At 63.0% G+C, this 19,802-nt stretch overlaps 1 protein-coding gene across 1 annotated transcript in view; it reads left to right on the forward strand.

The window, feature by feature from the left end:
- Positions 1 to 7,652: 7,652 nt before the first annotated feature.
- The window catches only part of SLC12A2 (solute carrier family 12 member 2), a 139,749-nt gene continuing 127,599 nt past the window's right edge, over positions 7,653 to 19,802 (forward strand). The window contains exon 1 of the mRNA XM_038742553.1: positions 7,653 to 8,193. Coding sequence (XP_038598481.1) covers positions 7,711 to 8,193 — 483 coding nt within the window. The 5' untranslated portion in view covers positions 7,653 to 7,710. The remainder of the gene's footprint in view (positions 8,194 to 19,802) is intronic.

Genomic DNA, 19,802 nt, shown 5'->3' on the forward strand with positions numbered 1-19,802 from the left:
TTCCAGATGAGGAAACTGAGGCCCAGAGAAGTGAAGCGACTGGCCCGAAGTCACCCAGCCAAGTGGCGGAGTCAGGATTTGAACCCAGGACCTCCGACTCCAAATCCCGGCCTCTTTCCGCCGAGCCGTGCTAATAGTCCAACTGTCGGCTGTGTGTGACCTTGGGCGAGTCACTTCCCTTCTCTGGGCCTCAGTTTCCTCCCCTGTCAAATGGGGATTAGTCCAAGCGCTTAGTACAGTGCTCTGCACATAGTAAGCGCTCAATAAATACGATTGATGATGATGATGATGATGAAGGCCGTGAGCCCCCCCGGGGGACAACCCCGTCCCCTGGTCACCTCCCGGGCGCTTAGCACAGTGCTGGGCACGTAGTAAGCGCTTAATAGACGCCACTAAGAGGAAAAGTAGGGACGAATCGACTCATTCATTTCCTTCAATCGTATTTATTGAGCGCCTACGGCGGGCAGAGCACTGTACTGAGCGCTTGGGAAGGACGAGTTGGCCACGTAGACGGGCCCTGAGTGTGCTGAGCGCTCGGCGGGGTCCAATACAGAGCCGGCCCAGAGGGAGGGGATGGATCGAGCGCGGAGCATTGTGCTGAGCGCTCCGGAGGGTCCCGGTACTGTACTGAGCGCTTGGGAGAGTCCACTACGGGTTAGGCCCGTCCCGTTCCCGGCCTACAAGGCGGAGCAGAGCACGGCACGGCGCTGGGCCCACGGTGGACGTCCAGCACAGTGCTCTGCACACGGTAGACGCTCAGCACAGCGCTCTGTACGTGGTGGGAGGCGTCCAGCACAGGGCTCTCTACACACTCGTCGTCCAGCACAGAGCTCTGCACACGTTGGGGGTCCAGCACAGAGCTCTGCACACACTGGGCGTCCAGCACAGAGCTCTGCACATACTGGGCGTCCAGCACAGAGCCCTGCTCCCATTAATAGCCCAGCGCAGCGTTCCCCACGTATTGGGCGTCCAGCACAGAGCCCTGCTCCCATTAATAGCCCAGCGCAGCGTTCCCCACGTATTGGGCGTCCAGCACAGAGCTCTGCACACATTAGTAGTCTAGCACAGTGGTTTGCCCATATTAGGGGGCCAGCACAGAGTCTGCACTCATTGGGCGTCCAGCACAGAGCTCTGCACACATTAGTAGTCTAGCACAGTGTTTTGCCCATATTGGGGGTCCAGCACAGAGCTCTGCACACATTGGGGGTCCAGCACAGAGCTCTGCTCCCATTAATAGTCCAGCACGGTGTTCTGCACATATTGGGCGTCCAGCACACAGCCCTGGACACATTAGCAGTCCAGCACAGAGCCCTGCTCACATCAGTAGTACAGCACAGTGTTTTGCCCATATTGGGGGTCCAGCACAGAGCTCTGCACACATTGGGCATCCATCACACAGCCCTGCTCACATTAATAGTCCAGCACAGTGTTCTGCCCATATTGGGAGTCCAGCACAGAGCTCTGCACATATTGGGCGTCCAGCACAGAGCTCTGCACAACATTAGCAGTCCAGCATGGTGCTCTGCACACATCAGTAGTCCAGCACAGTGTTTTGCCCATATTGGGGGTCCAGCACAGAGCCCTGCTCACATCAGTAGTCCAGCACAGTGTTCTGCACATATTGGGCATCCAGCACAGTGTTTTGCCCAGATTGGGGGTCCAGCACAGAGCCCTGCTCACATTAATAGTCCAGCACAGTGTTCTGCACATATTGGGCGTCCAGCACAGTGCTTTGCCCATATTGGGGGTCCAGCACAGAGCCCTGCTCACGTCAGTAGTACAGCACAGTGTTTTGCCCATATTGGGCGTCCAGCACAGAGCTCTGCACACTTTGGGCGTCCAGCACAGAGCCCTGCTCCCATTAATAGTCCGGCACAGTGTTCTGCACACATTGGGCGTCCAGCACAGAGCTCTGCACACGTTGGGCGTCCAGCACAGAGCCCTGCTCACATTAATAGTCCAGCACAGTGTTCTACACATATTGGGCGTCCAGCACAGAGCTCTGCACACGTTGGGCGTCCAGCACAGAGCCCTTCTCACATTAATAGTGCAGCACAGCATTCTGCACATATTGGGCGTCCAACACAGAGCTCTGCGCATATTGGGCATCCAGCACAGAGCCCTGCTCACATCAATAGTACAGGACAGTGTTTTGCACATATTGGGCGTCCAGCACGGAGCTCTGCACACATTGGGCGTCCAGCACGGAGCCCTGCTCACATTAATAGTCCAGCACGGTGTTCTGCACATATTGGGCGTCCAGCACAGAGCCCTGCACAACATTAGCTGTCCAGCATAGTGCTCTGCACACATTAGTAGTCCAGCACAGTGTTTTGCCCATATTGGGCGTCCAGCACAGTGTTTTGACCATATTGGGCGTCCAGCACAGAGCTCTGCACAGAGTGGGCGTCCAGCACAGTGTTTTGCCCATATTGGGCGTCCAGCACAGAGCTCTGCCCATATTGGGCATCCAGCACACAGCCCTCCTCACGTTAATAGTCCAGCACAGCGTTCCGCACACATTGGGCGTCCAGCACAGAGCTCTGCACACATTAGCAGTCCAGCACAGTGCTCTGCACACATTAGTAGTCTAGCACAGTGTTTTGCCCATATTGGGGGGCCAGCACAGAGTCTGCACTCATTGGGCATCCAGCACAGAGCTCTGCACATACTGGGCGTCCAGCACAGAGCTCTGCACACATTAGCAGTCCAGCACAGTGCTCTGCACACGTTAGTAGTCTAGCACAGTGTTTTGCCCATATTGGGTGTCCAGCACAGAGTCTGCACTCATTGGGTGTCCAGCACAGAGCTCTGCACACATTAGTAGTCTAGCACAGGGCTTTGCCCATATTGGGGGTCCAGCACAGAGCCCTGCTCACATCAGTAGTACAGCACAGTGTTCTGCACACATTGGGCATCCAGCGCAGAGTTCTGCGCATATTGGGCGTCCATTACAGAGCCCTGCTCACATCAGTAGTACAGCACAGTGTCTTGCCCATATTGGGCGCCCAGCACAGAGCTCTGCACACATTGGGCGTCCAGCACGGAGCCCTGCTCACATTAATAGTCCAGCACAGTGTTCTACACGTATTGGGCGTCCAGCACAGAGCCCTGCACAACATTAGCAGTCCAGCACAGTGTTCTGCACACATTGGGCGTCCAACACAGTGTTTTGCCCATACTGGGGGTCCAGCACAGTGTTTTGACCATACTGGGCGTCCAGCACAGAGCTGTGCACAGAGTGGGCGTCCAGCACAGTGTTTTGCCCATATTGGGAGTCCAGCACACAGCTCTGCACAGAGTGGGCGTCTAGCACAGTGTTCTGCCCATATTGGGCGTCCAGCACAGTGTTTTGCCCATATTGGGCGTCCAGCACAGAGCCCTGCTCAAAGGGAGTGCTCAACAAATCCCAGGCCTGCCCCCCCACCCCCAGAACTCTCGCGAGATCTCGCGCCCCGGGCCCGGCCGACCAATCACGGCTCGTCCCCCCTCCCCCCCCCCTCGGGGCGCGGGGCCTGACATCACGTGGGCGGATCCGACCAATCCCCTCGCGGATCAGGCTGGAGGGGCGCGGCCCGACGTCACGTGACGGGGCCGGGCGTAACCAGGCAACTGCTCAGCCGGGAGGGGGCCTGACGTCACGCGGGCGGTGCCGGCCAATCAGCGCGCCGCTCGGGGAGGAGGGGCGGGGCCTCGCGTATCCAGGCAACCGCCTGCGTGGATGGAGAAAAGGCGTGTGGAGAAGCAGCGTGGCTCCGTGGAAATCAATCAATCAATCAATCAATCGTATTTATTGAGCGCTTCCTGTGTGCAGAGCACTGTACTAAGCGCTTGGGAAGTCCAAGTTGGCAACATATAGAGAGAGTCCCTACCCAACAGTGGGCTCACAGTCTAAAAGGGGGACACAGAGAACAAAACAAGACATCAATCAATCAATCGTATTTATTGAGCGCTTATTGTGTGCTCAATCAATCAATCAATCAATCAATCGTATTTATTGAGCGCTTCCTGTGTGCAGAGCACTGTACTAAGCGCTCGGGAAGTCCAAGTTGGCCACATCTAGAGACGGTCCCTACCCAACAGCGGGCTCACAGTCGAGAAGGGGGAGACAGAGAACAAAACCAAACATATTAACAAAATAAAATAAATAGATATGGACAAGTAAAATAAATAAATAGAGTAATAAATCCGTACAAACATCTATACATATATGCAGGTACTCTATTTATTTATTTATTTATTTTACTTGTACATTTCTATCCTATTTATTTTATTTTGTTGGTATGTTTGGTTCTGTTCTCTGTCTCCCCCTTTTAGACTGTGAGCCCACTGTTGGGTAGGGACTGTCTCTATGTGTTGCCAATTTGGACTTCCCAAGCGCTTAGTACAGTGCTCTGCACACAGTAAGCGCTCAATAAATACGATCGATTGATAGATTGATTGAGAAAGGGGAGAGCCCGGGCTTTGGAGTCAGAGGTCATAATAATAATGACGGCATTTATTAGGCGCTTACTATGTGCCGAGCACCGTTCTAAGCGCTGGGGAGGTTACAAGGTGATCGGGTTGCCCCACGCGTGGGGGGCTCCCGGTCTTCATCCCCATTTTCCAGATGAGGGAACTGAGGCCCAGAGAAGTGAAGTGACTCGGCCAAGGTCACACAGCTAAGTGTGACACCCCCGCCTTACCTCCTTCCCCTCCCCACAGCACCTGTATAGATGTATATATGTTTGTACGGATTTATTACTCGATTTTATTTGTACCTATTTCTTCTATTTATTTGATTTTGTTAATATGTCTTGTTTTGTTCTCTGTCTCCCCCTTCTAGACCGTGAGCCCACTGTTGGGTAGGGACCGTCTCTATGTGTTGCCAACTTGGACTTGCCAAGCGCTCAGTACAGCGCTCTGCACACAGTAAGCGCTCAATAAATACGTCCGATTGATTGATTGATGTCTCGTTTGGTTCTCTGTCTCCCCCTTCTAGACTGTGAGCCCGCTGTTGGGTGGGGACCGTCTCTAGATGTTGCCAACTTGGACTTGCCAAGCGCTCAGTACAGCGCTCTGCACACAGTAAGCGCTCAATAAATACGACTGAATGAATGAATGAAAGTGGTGGAGCCGGGATTTGAACCCATGACCTCAGACTCCAAAGCCCGGTCCCTTTCCACTGAGCCCACACTGCTATTCCAAGCAGGTCGTGGGTTCAAATCCCGACTCCGCCCATTGTCAGCTGGGTGACTTTGGGCGAGTCACTTCCCTTCTCTGGGCCTCAGTTCCCTCATCTGGAAAATGGGGATGAAGACTGGGAGCCCCCAGTGGGACAACCTGATCACCTTGTAACCCCCCGCCCAGTGCTTAGAACAGTGCTTTGCACATAGTAAGCACTTAATAAATGCCATTGTTATTATTATTATTATTATTCTCTGGGCCTCAGTTCCCTCATCTGGAAAATGGGGATGAAGACTGTGAGCCCCACGTGGGACAACCCGATCACCTTGGATCCCCCCAGCGCTTAGAACAGCGCTTGGCACGTAGTAAGCGCTTAACAAATTCCATCATTATTGTTACTATTATTAATATCCGGGCAACCGCATCTTTGGACGGAGAATAGGGGGCGGGGCCTGGCGTATCCAGGCAACCGCCTCAGGGACGGAGACTGGGGGCGGGGCCTGACGTCACGTGGGCAGACCGGCCAATCAGCGCGCCGCTCAGGTAGGAGGGGCGGAGCCCGATGTCACGTGGGCGGGGCCCGGGCGTTTCCAGGCAACCGCCTCGCAGGACGGCGGAAAGGGGGCGTGGCCTGACGCCACGTGGGCGGGTCCGGCCAATCAGGGCGCCGCTCAGGGAGGAGGGGCGGGGCTTGACGGGACGCGGGCAGGGCCGTGCGTATCCGGGCAACCGCCCCACTGGAGGGCGAAGAGGGGGCGTGGCCTGATGTCACGTGGGCGGGGCTCGGGCGTTTCCAGACAACGGCCTCACTGGACGGCGAATGGGGGGGCGGGGCGTGACGTCACGTGGGCAGGGCCTGCCAATCAGCGCGCCGCTCAGGGAAGAGGGGCGGGGCCCGGGCGTATCCGGGCAACCGCCTCCCCGGATGAATAGAGGGCGTGGTCCGACGTCACGCGGGCGGGGCCTGGGCCTATCCAGGCAACCGCCTCACCGGCCGGGGAGCGGGGGGGGCGTGTCCTGGCGTCACGTGGTAGGGGCCGGCCAATCAGCGCGCCGCTCAGGGAGGAGGGGCGTGGCCCGGGAGCATCCTGGCAACCGCCTCCCTGGACGGAGAATTGCGGGCGCGCCCTGTGGTCACGTGGGCGGGTCCGGCCAATCAGCGCGCCGCTCCGGGAGGAGGGGCGGGGCCCGGGAGCATCCTGGCAACCGCCTCCCTGGACGGAGAATAGCGGGCGTGTCCTGACGTCACGAGGGCGGGGCCGGGGCGTAGCCAGGCAACGGCCTCCCTGGACGGCGAATAGGGAGGCGTGGCCTGGAGTCACGTGGGCTGGTCCGGCCAATCAGCGCGCCGCTCCGAGAGGAGGGGCGGGACCGGGGCGTATCCGGGCAACCGCCCCACGGGGCTGAGAGTGCGGGGGGGCGTGCCCTGACGTCACGTGGGCGAGTCCGGCCAAACAGCGCCCCGCTCGGGGGAGGGGCGGGGCCCGGGCGTATCTGGGCAACCACCTCCCTGGACGGATCATAGAGGGCGTGACCTGACGTCACGCGGGCGGGGCCGGGGCGCATCCAGGCAACAGGGAATGGGGGCGTGGCATGGCGTCACGTGGGCGGGGCCGGCCAATCAGCGCGCCGCTCCGAGAGTAGGGGCGGGGCCCGGGCGCATCCGGGCAACCGCCTCCCTGGACGGAGAATAGGGGGCGTGGTCTGACGTCACGCGGGCGGGGCCGGGGCGTAACCAGGCAACCGCCTCACCGGCCGGGGAGTGGGGGGGCGTGTCCTAACGTCACGTGGTAGGGACCGGCCAATCAGCGCGCCGCTCCGGGAGGAGGGGCGGGGCCCGGGCGCATCCGGGCAACCGCCTCCCTGGACGGAGAATAGGGGGCGTGGTCTGACGTCACGCGGGCGGGGCCGCACCCAGGCAACCGCGAATGGGGGGGCGTGGCCTGGCGTCACGCGGGCGGGTCCGGCCAATCAGCGCGCGGCCCCGGGAGGAGGGGGCTGGTCCGGCCAATCAGCGCGCCGCTCCGGGAGGAGGGGCGGGGCCCGGGCGCATCCGGGCAACCACCTCCCTGGACGGATAATACGGGGCGTGGCCTGACGTCACGCGGGCGGGGCCGGGGCGTAACCCGGCAACCGCCCCACCCGCCTGAGAGTAGGGGGGGGCGTGTCCTGGCGTCACGTGGGCGGGTCCGGCCAATCAGCGCGCCGCCCCGGGAGGAGGGGGCGGGTCCGGCCAATCAGCGCGCGGCCCCGGGAGGAGGGGCGGGGCCCGGGCGCCCCCGGGCAACCGCCACGCGGGCCGGAGACTGGCGGGCGGGGCGTGACGTCACGCGGGCGGGACCGGGGCGTCTCCGGGCAACGGCCCCACCGGGCTGACGTCACGCGGGCGGGGCCCGCGCGGTGCCCCGGGGCCCCTCCCGGCGGGGGGGAGGGGCGCGTCCGGGAGCCCCGCCCCCTCCCCCCGGCCCGCGGAGGCTTTAAACGGCGGCGGGCGGCGGCTCGTCCCGCTCTTCCTCCTCCCTTTGGGTCCGACGGTTTCCGGTGATGGAGGGCGGGGACGGGCCGGGCCGGGGTCCGGCTCCCCCCGCCGCCGCCCCCACCGGCCGCTTCCAGGTGGACCCGGTGAGCGACGAGGGGGGCCGGACCGGGACCGGCACCGGGACCGGCACCGGAAGCGGAAGCGGCGCCCGCGGGGACGAGGCCCGGGGGCGTTTCCGCGTCAACTTCGTGGTGGCGGCGGAGGAGCACGGCGACGACGACGACGAGGACGACGAGGATGGGGAGGACGCCCTGGCGGGGGACGTGGCGACGGGCCCCCCGGGCTACGACACCACCACCACCACCACGACGACGACCACCGCCACGTTCTCGCTGCGCACGTTCGGGCACAACACGCTGGACGCGGTGCCGCGCATCGACCACTACCGCCACACGGCGGCGCCCCTCGGGGCGGGCCCGGACCCGGGCGCCCCCGCCGCCCGCCTGCGCCCCAGCCTGGCGCAGCTCCACGACCAGATCGACCACAAGGTCCGACCCCAGGGCGCCCCCCAGCGGGGGGGGGAGGGGGGACCGCCTCACGCCCCCGGCTCCGCTCTCCCGCCTTTCGGTGCGCCCTCGGGCGCCCCCTGCCGCCCTCGTTATTGCGCCCTTCTGCCGTGCTCCCTGGGGCGCCCCCTGCTGGCCTCCGTTTTGAGCCTCCGGCTCCGCTTTCCCGCCCTGCCGTGCTCCCTGTTGCGCCCCCTGCCGGCCTCCCTCTCGCGCCCCCCGGCTCCGCTTTCCCGCCTCTCGGTGCTCCCTCGGGCGCCCTCTGCCGTGGCTCCGCTTTCCCGCCCTGCCGTGCTCCCTGGGGCGCCCCCTGCCGGCCTCCCTTTTGCGCCCCCCGGCTCCGCTTTCCCGCCTTTCGGTGCTCCCTCGGGCGCCCCCTGCCGGCCTCCCTCTGGCGCCCCCTGCCGTGCTCCCTGGGGCGCCCCCTGCCGGTCTCCCAATAGCGCCCCCGGCTCCGGTTTCCCGCCCTCCTGTGCTCCCTCGGGCGCCCCCTGCCGGCCTCCCTTTTGCGCCCCCCGGCTCCACTTTCCCACTTTTCTGTGCTCCCTCTGGCGCCCCCTGCCGGCCTCCCAATTGCGCCCCCCTGCCGTGCTCCCTCGGGCGCCCCCTGCCTGCCTCGTTATTGCGCCCCCCGGCTCCGCTTACCCGCCTTTCGGTGCGCCCTCGGGCGCCCCCTGCCGGCCTCCCAATTGTACCCCCCTGCCGTGCTCCCTCGGGCGCCCCCTGCCGGCCTCGTTATTGCGCCCCCCGGCTCCCCCTTCCCGCCTTTCGGTGCGCCCTCGGGCGCCCCCTGCCGGCCTCCCAATTGCGCCCCCCTGCCGTGCTCCCTCGGGCGCCCCCTGCCGGCCTCCCTCTCGCGCCCCCCCGGCTCCGCTTTCCCGCCTTTCGGTGCGCCCTCGGGCGCCCCCTGCCGGCCTCCCAATTGTACCCCCCTGCCGTGCTCCCTCGGGCGCCCCCTGCCGGCCTCGTTATTGCGCCCCCCGGCTCCCCCTTCCCGCCTTTCGGTGCGCCCTCGGGCGCCCCCTGCCGGCCTCCCAATTGCGCCCCCCTGCCGTGCTCCCTCGGGCGCCCCCTGCCGGCCTCCCTCTCGCGCCCCCCCCGGCTCCGCTTTCCCGCCTTTCGGTGCTCCCTCTGGCGCCCCCTGCCGGCCTCCCAATAGCGCCCCCCGTCTCCAATTTCCCGCCTTTCTGTGCTCCCTCTGGCGCCCCCTGCCGGCCTCCCAATTGCGCCCCCCTGCCGTGCTCCCTCGGGCGCCCCCTGCCGGCCTCCCTCTCGCGCCCCCCCGGCTCTGCTTTCCCGCCTTTCGGTGCTCCCTCTGGCGCCCCCTGCCGGCCTCCCAATAGCGCCCCCCGTCTCCAATTTCCCGCCTTTCTGTGCTCCCTCTGGCGCCCCCTGCCGGCCTCCCAATTGCGCCCCCCCTGCCGTGCTCCCTCGGGCGCCCCCTGCCGGCCTCTCTGTTGCGCCCCCCGGCTCCGCTTTCCCGCCTTTCGGTGCTGCCTCTGGCGCCCCCTGCCGGCCTCCGTCTGGCGCCCCCTGCCGGCCTCCCAATAGCGCCCCCGGCTCTGCTTTCCCGCCCTGCCGTGCTCCCTCCGGCGCCCCCTGCCGGCCTCTCTTTTGCGCCCCCCGGCTCCGCTTTCCCACCCTCCCGTGCTCCCTGTTGCGCCCCCTGCCGGCCTCCCTCTGGCGCCCCCCGGCTCCGCTTTCCCGCCTTTCGGTGCTCCCTCCGGCACCCCCTGCCGGCCTCCCTCTGGCGCCCCCCGGCTCCGCTTTCCCGCCCTGCCGTGCTCCCTCGGGCGCCCCCTGCCGGCCTCGCTATTGCGCCCTCCGGCTCCGCTTTCCCGCCTTTCGGTGCTCCCTCGGGCGCCCCCTGCCGGCCTCCCTCTGGCGCCCCCTGCCTGCCTCTTTTGCGCCCCCTGCCGGCCTCCCTTTTGCACCCCGTGGCTCCACTTTCCCACCGTGCCGTGCTCCCTGGGGCGCCCCCCTGTCGGCCTCCCTCCCTATTGCGCCCCCCGGCTCTGCTTTCCCGCCCTGCCGTGCTCCCTCGGGCGCCCCCTGCCGGCCTCGCTGTTGCGCCCCCCCCCCCCGGCTCCGCTTTTCCGCCTTCTGGTGTTCCCTCTTGCGCCCCCTGCCGGCCTCCCAATTGCGCCCCCTGCCGTGCTCCCTCTGGCGCCCCCTGCCGTGCTCCCTCTGGCGCCCCCTGCCGTGCTCCCTCTGGCGCCCCCTGCCGTGCTCCCTCTTGCGGCCCGCGGCTCTGCTTTCCCGCCCTGCTGTGCTCCCTCTGGCGCCCCCTGCCGGCCTCCCTCCCTATTGCACCTCCTCGCTGGGTTCTCTCCGGCGCCCCCTGCCGGCCTCCCTCCCTATTGCGCCCCCTTGCAGTGCTCCCCGTGGCGCCCCCTGCCGGCCTCCTCCCCCCCCCCCCCTTTGCTGAGCTCCCTCTTTGCCCTGCTTCTCCCCCCCGGGCTCCTCTTCACCCCCCTACAGTGCTCCCCCCTCGGGCTCTGATTTCCCTCCTTTTAGTGCTCCCTACTGCCCTGATTCCCCCCTTTGCAGTGCTCCCCCTTCAGCTCAGGTTTCCCTCCCTTCAGTGCTCCCTATTGCTCCGCTTTCCCCCCTTGCGGTGCTCCCCGTTCGGGCTCCGATTTCCCTCCTTTCAGTGCTCCCTATTGCTCTGCTTTCCCCCCCTTGCAGTGCTCCCCCCTTGGGCTCGGATTTCCCTCCCTTTAGTGCTCCCTATTGCTCTGCTTTCACCCCTGGCAGTGCTCCCCCCTCGTGCTCGGATTTCCCTCCTCCTTTTGAGTGCTCCCTACTGCCCTGATTCCCCCCTTGCAGTGCTCCCCTTCAGCTCAGATTTCCATCTCCCTTCAGTGCTCCCTATTGCTCTGCTTTCCCCCCTTGCAGTGCTCCCCCTTCCTCCTTTCAGTGCTCCGTATTGCTCTGCTTTCCCCCCTTGCGGTGCTCCCCGTTCGGGCTCAGATTTCCCTCCTTTCAGTGCTCCCTAGTGCCCTGATTTCCCCCCCGTGCAGTGCTCCCCCCTCAGCTCAGATTTCCCTCCCTTCAGTTCTCCCTACTGCTCTGCTTTCCCCCCTTGCGGTGCTCCCCGTTCGGGCTCAGATTTCCCTCTCTCCAGTGCTCCCTATTGCCCTGATTCCTCTCTTGCAGTGCTCCCCCCTCAGCTCAGATTTCCCTCCCTCCAGCGCTCCCTATTGCTCTGCTTTCCCCCCTGGCAGTGCTCCCCCCTTGGGCTCAGATTTCCCTCCTTGCAGTATTCCCTATTGCTCTGCTTTCCCCACTTGCAGTGCTCCCCCCTCGGGCTCAGATTTCCTTCCTTTCAATGCTCTCTATTGCCCTGATTTCCCGCCTCCCCTTGCAGTGCTCCCCCCTCGGGCTCGGATTTCCCTCTTTTCAGTGCTCCCTATTGCTCTGCTTTCCCCCTTGCGGTGCTCCCCGCTTGGGCTCAGATTTCCCTCCTTTTCAGTGCTCCCTATTGCCCTGAGTCCCCCCTTGCAGTGCTCCCCCCTCAGCTCGGATTTCCCTCCCTCCAGTGCTCCCTGTTGCTCTCCTTTCCCCCCTTGCGGTGCTCCCCTCTGGGGCTCATATTTCCCTCTTTGCAGTGCTCCCTATTGCCCTGATTCCCCCACCTCGGGCTCAGATTTCCCTCCCTTCAGTGCTCCCTATTGCTCTGCTTTCCCCCCTGGCAGTGCTCCCCCCTCGGGCTCAGATTTCCCTCCCTGCAGTGCTCCCTATTGCTCTGCTTTCCTCCCAGCAGTGCTCCCCCCTCGGGCTCAGATTTCCCTCCTTTCAGTACTCCCTATTGCTCTGCTTTCCCCCCTGGCAGTGCTCCCCCCTCAGGCTCGGATTTCCCTCTTTTCAGCGTTCCCTATTGCTCTGCTTTCCCCCCTGGCAGTGCTCCCCCCTCGGGCTCGGATTTCCCTCTTTTCAGCATTCCCTATTGCTCTGCTTTCCCCCTTGGCAGTGCTCCCCCCTCGGGCTCGGATTTCCCTCTTTTCAGCGTTCCCTATTGCTCTGCTTTCCCCCTTTGCAGTGCTCCCCCTTCGGGCTCAGATTTCCCTCCTTTCAGCGCTCCCTATTGCTCTGCTTTCCCCCCTGGCAGTGCTCCCCCCTCGGGCTAGGATTTCCCTCCTTTCAGCATTCCCTATTGCTCCGCTTTCCCCCTTTGCGGTGCTCCCCCCTCGGGCTCAGATTTCCCTCCTTTTCAGTGCTCCCTATTGCCCTGAGTCCCCCCCTGCAGTGCTCCCCCCTCAGCTCGGATTTCCCTCCCTTCAGTGCTCCCTATTGCTCTGCTTTTCCCCCCCTTGCAGTGCTCCCCCGTTGGGTTCGGATTTCCCTCCTTTCAGCGCTCCCTATTGCTCTGCTTTCCCCCCTGGCAGTGCTCCCCCCCTCGGGCTCGGATTTCCCTCTTTTCAGCATTCCCTGTTGCTCTGCTTTCCCCCCTTGCAGTGCTCCCCCCTCGGGCTCGGATTTCCCTCTTTTCAGCGTTCCCTATTGCTCTGCTTTCCCCCTTGGCAGTGCTCCCCCCTCGGGCTAGGATTTCCCTCTTTTCAGCATTCCCCATTGCTCTGCCTTCCCCCTTGGCAGTGCTCCCCCCTTGGGCTCAGATTTCCCTCCTTGCAGTATTCCCTATTGCTCTGCTTTCCCCCCTTTCAGTGCTCCCCCCGGCCCTGATTTCCCGCCTCTCAGTGCTCCCTGTTGCCCTGCTTTTCTTCCTGCAGTGCTCCATCCTCTAGCTCTGCTTTCCTTGCTCCCCCTGTGCTCCCTCTTGCTCATCTTCCCCTCCTTAACGTGCTCCTTCCCTGCTCCCCTCGCAGTGCTCCCCGGGCTCTCTTGCTCTGATCTCCCCTGAAGTGCTCCCTCTGGCTCTCCTCCTTCCCCCTGCAGTGCTCCCCCTACGAGGACCGCCCTTGCTCGGCTTCACCCCCTATGGTGCTCCCTCTTGCTCTGATTTTCCCCCTTGCTCTGCTCCCCCCCGAGGTGCTCCCTCTCTGCTCATCTTCTCCCCCCCCCGCGGTGCTCCCTCCCCGCTCATCTTCTCCCCCCCGCAGTGCTCCTCCTGGCCTTCTTCTCGCTCCCCCCCGTGCTCCCTCTTGCTCATCTTCCCCCCTCTCCGTGCTCCCCCTTTCTCCCCAGCCCCGCCTGCAGTGCTCCCTCTCGCTCTGATTCCCCCCCGGCAGTGCTCTCCCCCCCCCCCCCGCCCCCGTGCTCCCCTCCGGTGCTCCTCCTCCCCTGCCTGGGGCGGGAGGCTCGGTGTTTACCCGGCCGCGGCAGTGCTCCCCCCGGGCCCCCCCGCCACAGTGCTCCCCCGGGCCCTCCCGCACCTGGCAACGGGGCTCGGTCCGTTCCCCCCGCGGTGCTCCCCCGTCCTCCCCCGGGCCTCTCTCTCCTCTCCCGGCCCCCGCAGGGATCCCCGGGGGTGCTCAGTCTGGTCCCCTACAGTGCTCCCCGGGGCCCTCCCGCACCTGGCAACGGCGCTCGGGGCTCGGTCCGGCCCTCCGCGGTGCTCCCCTGTCCTCCCCAAGACCCCTCTGTCCCCTTCCGGATCCCCACTGCTCAGTCTGGTCCTCTACAGTGCTCCCCTGTCCTCCCCGGGGCTCGGTCTGGTCCTCTACAGTGCTCCCCCGTCCTCCCCGGGGCTCGGTCCGTTCCTCCAGGGCTGCCGGACCAAGCAACGATGCTCGGCGCTCAGTCTGGTCCCCCGCAGTGCTCCCCAGGACTCCCTGTCTCCTCCTGGACCGAGTGGCGATGCTCAGTGTGCTCCTCCACAGTGCTCCCCTGTCCTCCCCAGAGCTTCTTTGATCCTTCCCGGACCAAGCAGCGATGCTCGGGGCTCAGTTTGGTCCTCCACAGTGCTCCCCTGTCCTCCCCAGGACTCCCCTGTCTCCCCCTGGACTGAGCAGCGATGCTCGGTGCTCAGTTTGGTCCTCCACAGTGCTCCCCCGTCCTCCCCAGTGCTTCTCTGATCCTTCCTGGACCAAGCAGCGATGCTCGGGGCTCGGTCTGGTCCTCTACAGTGCTCCCCTGGGTGCTCCCCTGTCTTCCCCCGGGCTGCTGTGCTCCCTCCCGGACCAAGCCGCAATGCTCAGTGCTCAGTCTGGTCCCCCACAGTGCTCCCCCGTCCTCCCCAGGACTCCCCTGTCCCCTCCCGGACCGAGCAGCGATGCTCGGTGCTCAGTCTGGTCCCCCACAGTGCTCCCCCGTCCTCCCCAGAGCTTCCCTCTTCCTCCCTGGACCAAGCAGCGATGCTTGGTGCTCAGTTTGGTCCTCCACAGTGCTCCCCCGTCCTCCCCAGGACCCCTCTGTCCCCTTCCGGACCACGCAGGGATCCCCGGTGCTCAGTCTGGTCCTCTACAGTGCTCCCCCGTCCTCCCCGGGGCTCGGTCCGTTCCTCCAGGGCTGCTGGACCAAGCAACGATGCTCGGCGCTCAGTCTAGTCCCCCAAAGTGCTCCCCCGGCCTCCCCAGGACTCCCCTGTCTCCTTCTGGACCGAGTAGCGTTGCTCAGTCTCGTCTAATACAGTGCCCCTCTGTCATCTCCCAGACCGAGCGGCGATGCTCAGTCTCGTCTAATACAGTGCTCCTCTTTAGTCTCCCAGACCGAGTGGCGATGCTCAATCTGGTCTAATACAGTGCTCCTCTCTGGTGTCCCACACCGAGCAGCGATGCTCAGTCTTGTCTAATACAGTGCTCCTCTCTAGTCTCCCAGACCGAGCGGCGATGCTCAGTCTCGTCTAATACAGTGCCCCTCTCTAGTCTCCCAGACCGAACGGCGATGCTCAGTCTCGTCTAATACAGTGCCCCTCTCTAGTCTCCCAGACCGAACGGCGATGCTCAGTCTCGTCTAATACAGTGCCCCTCTGTCACCTCCCAGACCGAGCGGCGATGCTCAGTCTCGTCTTCTACAGTGCTCCTCTCTAGTCTCCCAGACCGAATGGCGATGCTCAGTCTCGTCTAATACAGTGCCCCTCTCTAGTCTCCCAGACCAAGCGGCGATGCTCAGTCTCGTCTAATACAGTGCCCCTCTCTAGTCTCCCAGACCGAACGGCGATGCTCAGTCTCGTCTAATACAGTGCCCCTCTGTCACCTCCCAGACCGAGCGGCGGTGCTCAGTCTCGTCTAATACAGTGCTCCTCTTTAGTCTCCCAGACCGAGTGGCGATGCTCAATCTGGTCTAATACAGTGGTCCTCTAGTCTCCCACACCGAGCGGCGATGCTCAGTCTCGTCTAATACAGTGCCCCTCTGTCACCTCCCAGACCGAGCGGCGGTGCTCAGTCTCGTCTAATACAGTGCTCCTCTTTAGTCTCCCAGACCGAGTGGCGATGCTCAATCTGGTCTAATACAGTGGTCCTCTAGTCTCCCACACCGAGCGGCGATGCTCAGTCTCGTCTAATACAGTGCCCCTCTGTCACCTCCCAGACCGAGCGGCGGTGCTCAGTCTCATCTTCTACAGTGCTCCTCTGTCATCTCCCACACCGAGCGGCGATGCTCAGCTCATCTAATAAAGTCCCCCTCCCTCATCCCCCAGACCGAGCGGCGATGCTCAGCTCGTCTAATACAGTCCCCCTCCCTCATCCCCCAAACCGAGCGGCGATGCTCAGTCTCGTCTAATACAGTGCTCCTCTGTCATCTCCCAGACCGAGCGGCGATGCTCAGTCTCGTCTTCTACAGTGCTCCCCTCTGGTCTCCCAAACTGAACGGCGATGCTCAGTCTCGTCTTCCACAGTGCTCCTCTCTAGTCTCCCACACCGAGCGGCGATGCTCAGTCTCGTCTAATACAGTACCCCTCTGTCATCTCCCGGACCGAGCGGCGATGCTCAGTCTCGTCTAATACAGTGCCCCTCTCTAGTCTCCCAGACCGAACGGCAGTGCTCAGTTTCGTCTAATACAGTGCTCCTCTGTCATCTCGAAGACGGGGCAGCGATGCTCAGTCTCGTCTAATACAGTGCCCCTCTGTCATCTCCCAGACCGAGCGTCGATGCTCAGTCTCGTCTAATACAGTGCTCCTCTCTAGTCTCCCAGACCGAGCGGCGATGCTCAGTCTCGTCTAATACAGTGCCCCTCTCTAGTCTCCCAGACCGAGCGGCGATGCTCAGTCTCGTCTTCTACAGTGCTCCTCTCTAGTCTCCCAGACCGAATGGCGATGCTCAGTCTCGTCTAATACAGTGCCCCTCTCTAGTCTCCCAGACCGAGCGGCGATGCTCAGCCTCGTCTAATACAGTGCCCCTCTAATGTCCCAGACCGAGCGGCGATGCTCAGTCTCGTCTAATACAGTGCCCCTCTGTCACCTCCCAGACCGAGCGGCGGTGCTCAGTCTCGTCTAATACAGTGCTCCTCTTTAGTCTCCCAGACCGAGTGGCGATGCTCAATCTGGTCTAATACAGTGCTCCTCTAGTCTCCCACACCGAGCGGCGATGCTCAGTCTCGTCTAATACAGTGCCCCTGTCATCTCCCAGACCGAGCGGCGATGCTCAGTCTCGTCTAATACAGTGCCCCTCTGTCATCTCCCAGACCGAGCGGCGATGCTCAGTCTCGTCTAATACAGTGCCCCTCTGTCATCTCCCACACCGAGCAGCAGTGCTCAGTCTCGTCTAGTACAGTGCTCCTCTCTAGTCTCCCAGACCGAGCGGCGATGCCCAGTCTTGTCTTCTACAGTGCTCCTCTCTAGTCTCCCACACCAAGCAGCGATGCTCAGTCCCGTCTAATACAGTGCCCCTCTGTCATCTCCCAGTCCGAGCGGCGGTGCTCAGTCTCGTCTAATACAGTGCCCCTCTCTAGTCTCCCACACCGAGCGGCGATGCTCAGTCTCGTCTAATACAGTGCCCCTCTGTCATCTCCCAGTCCGAGCGGCGGTGCTCAGTCTCGTCTAATACAGTGCCCCTCTGTCATCTCCCAGGCCGAGCGGCGGTGCTCAGTCTCGTCTAATGCAGTGCCCCTCTCTAGTCTCCCAGACTGAGGGGCGATGCTCAGTCTCGTCTTCTACAGTGCTCCTCTCTAGTCTCCCAGACCGAGCAGCGATGCTCAGTCTCGTCTAATACAGTGCCCCTCTGTCATCCCCCAGACGGAGCGGCGATGCTCAGTTTCGTCTAATACAGTGCCCCTCTGTCATCTCCCGGACCGAGCTTCGATGCTCAGTCTCGTCTAATACAGTGCCCCTCTCTAATCTCCCAGACCGAGCGGCGATGCTCAGTCTCGTCTAATACAGTGCCCCTCTGTCATCTCCCAGTCTGAGCGGCGGTGCTCAGTCTCGTCTAATACAGTGCCCCTCTGTCATCTCCCAGGCCGAGCGGCGGTGCTCAGTCTCGTCTAATGCAGTGCCCCTCTCTAGTCTCCCAGACTGAGGGGCGATGCTCAGTCTCGTCTTCTACAGTGCTCCTCTCTAGTCTCCCAGACCGAGCAGCGATGCTCAGTCTCGTCTAATACAGTGCCCCTCTGTCATCCCCCAGACGGAGCGGCGATGCTCAGTTTCGTCTAATACAGTGCCCCTCTGTCATCTCCCGGACCGAGCTTCGATGCTCAGTCTCGTCTAATACAGTGCCCCTCTCTAATCTCCCAGACCGAGCGGCGATGCTCAGTCTCGTCTAATACAGTGCCCCTCTGTCATCTCCCAGTCCGAGCGGCGGTGCTCAGTCTCGTCTAATACAGTGCCCCTCTGTCATCTCCCAGGCCGAGCGGCGGTGCTCAGTCTCGTCTAATGCAGTGCCCCTCTCTAGTCTCCCAGACTGAGGGGCGATGCTCAGTCTCGTCTTCTACAGTGCTCCTCTCTAGTCTCCCAGACCGAGCAGCGATGCTCAGTCTTGTCTAATACAGTGCCCCTCTGTCATCCCCCAGACGGAGCGGCGATGCTCAGTTTCGTCTAATACAGTGCCCCTCTGTCATCTCCCGGACCGAGCTTCGATGCTCAGTCTCGTCTAATACAGTGCCCCTCTCTAATCTCCCAGACCGAGCGGCGATGCTCAGTCTCGTCTAATACAGTGCCCCTCTGTCATCTCCCAGACCGAGCGGCGGTGCTCAGTCTCGTCTAATACAGTGCCCCTCTGTCATCTCCCAGGCCGAGCGGCGATGCTCGGTCTCGTCTAATACAGTGCCCCTGTCATCTCCCAGACCGAGCGGCAATGCTCAGTCTCGTCTAATACAGTGCCCCTCTGTCATCTCCCAGACTGAGGGGCGATGCTCAGTCTCGTCTAATACAGTGCCCCTCTCTAGTCTCCCAGACCGAGCGGCGATGCTCAGTCTCGTCTAATACAGTCCCCCTCTGTCATCTCCCAGACGGAGCGGCAATGCTCAGTTGCGTCTAATACAGTGCCCCTGTCATCTCCCAGACCGAGCGGCAATGCTCAGTCTCGTCTAATACAGTGCCCCTCTGTCATCTCCCAGACTGAGGGGCGATGCTCAGTCTCGTCTAATACAGTGCCCCTCTCTAGTCTCCCAGTCCGAGCGGCGGTGCTCAGTCTCGTCTAGTACAGTGCCCCTCTAATGTCCCAGACCGAGCGGCGATGCTCAGTCTCATCTAATACAGTGCCCCTCTGTCACCTCCCAGACCGAGCGGCGGTGCTCAGTCTCGTCTAATACAGTGCTCCTCTTTAGTCTCCCAGACCGAGTGGCGATGCTCAATCTGGTCTAATACAGTGCTCCTCTAGTCTCCCACACCGAGCGGCGATGCTCAGTCTCGTCTAATACAGTGCCCCTGTCATCTCCCAGACCGAGCGGCGATGCTCAGTCTCGTCTAATACAGTGCCCCCCTGTCATCTCCCAGACTGAGGGGCGATGCTCAGTCTCGTCTAATACAGTGCCCCTCTCTAGTCTCCCAGACCGAGCGGCGATGCTCAGTCTCGTCTAATACAGTGCTCCCCTGCCATCTCCCCGATGAAGACCGGGGGCCAACCCCACCACCTGGCAACCTCCCCAGCGCTTGCCACAGTGCTTGGCCCGTAGTAAGCGCCTAATAAATGCCATTATTATTATTAATTATTATCATTCGCACTCGCACTCGCACCCACCTCCCTCCCGCCCAGCGCTCAGGACAGCGCTTGGCGCGTGGTGAGCGCCTAACGGACGTCGCCGTCCATTCCCTCTGTACTAAGCGCCTGGGCTCGCGGCAGCGTCGTCCCCCCCGGAGTGAGCGCTTAGTGGACGCCGCCGTTGTGATGGTCACCCCCACGGACCGGGGGCGGGGGGGGGGAAACCGAGTCGCGGAGCGGTGACCCGGCCAAGGTCACGCGGCCCGGCCCGTGAAAGGGCCCCTTGTCCCGGCGGGATGAGTCCGGCCTTTGTCCCGAACTCGCGTCCCGTGACCGGCCGCCTCCGCTCCTGGCACTGCTTTGAGCGCCCCTTCCCGACTGCCGTCCCTCCCCCCGCCGATAGGGGGCGACTGCCCCCGGGGGGGGGTCAAAGGTCAGGCGGGGGCGGAGGGCCGGGGGTCAAAGGTCAGGCGGGGGCGGAGGGGACCGGGGGTCTGGGGTCGGATGGACGGTGTCGATGGGTGGTGGGGGTCAAAGGTCAGGTGGGGGTCAAAGGTCAGGTGGGGTGGAGGTGTAGACCGCTGGGGGGGGATCGGGAGAGGTGGCAGGGGTCAAGAGGGG

Source organism: Tachyglossus aculeatus, unplaced genomic scaffold (assembly GCF_015852505.1).
Source record: "Tachyglossus aculeatus isolate mTacAcu1 unplaced genomic scaffold, mTacAcu1.pri scaffold_131_arrow_ctg1, whole genome shotgun sequence".
NCBI lineage: Eukaryota > Metazoa > Chordata > Mammalia > Monotremata > Tachyglossidae > Tachyglossus > Tachyglossus aculeatus.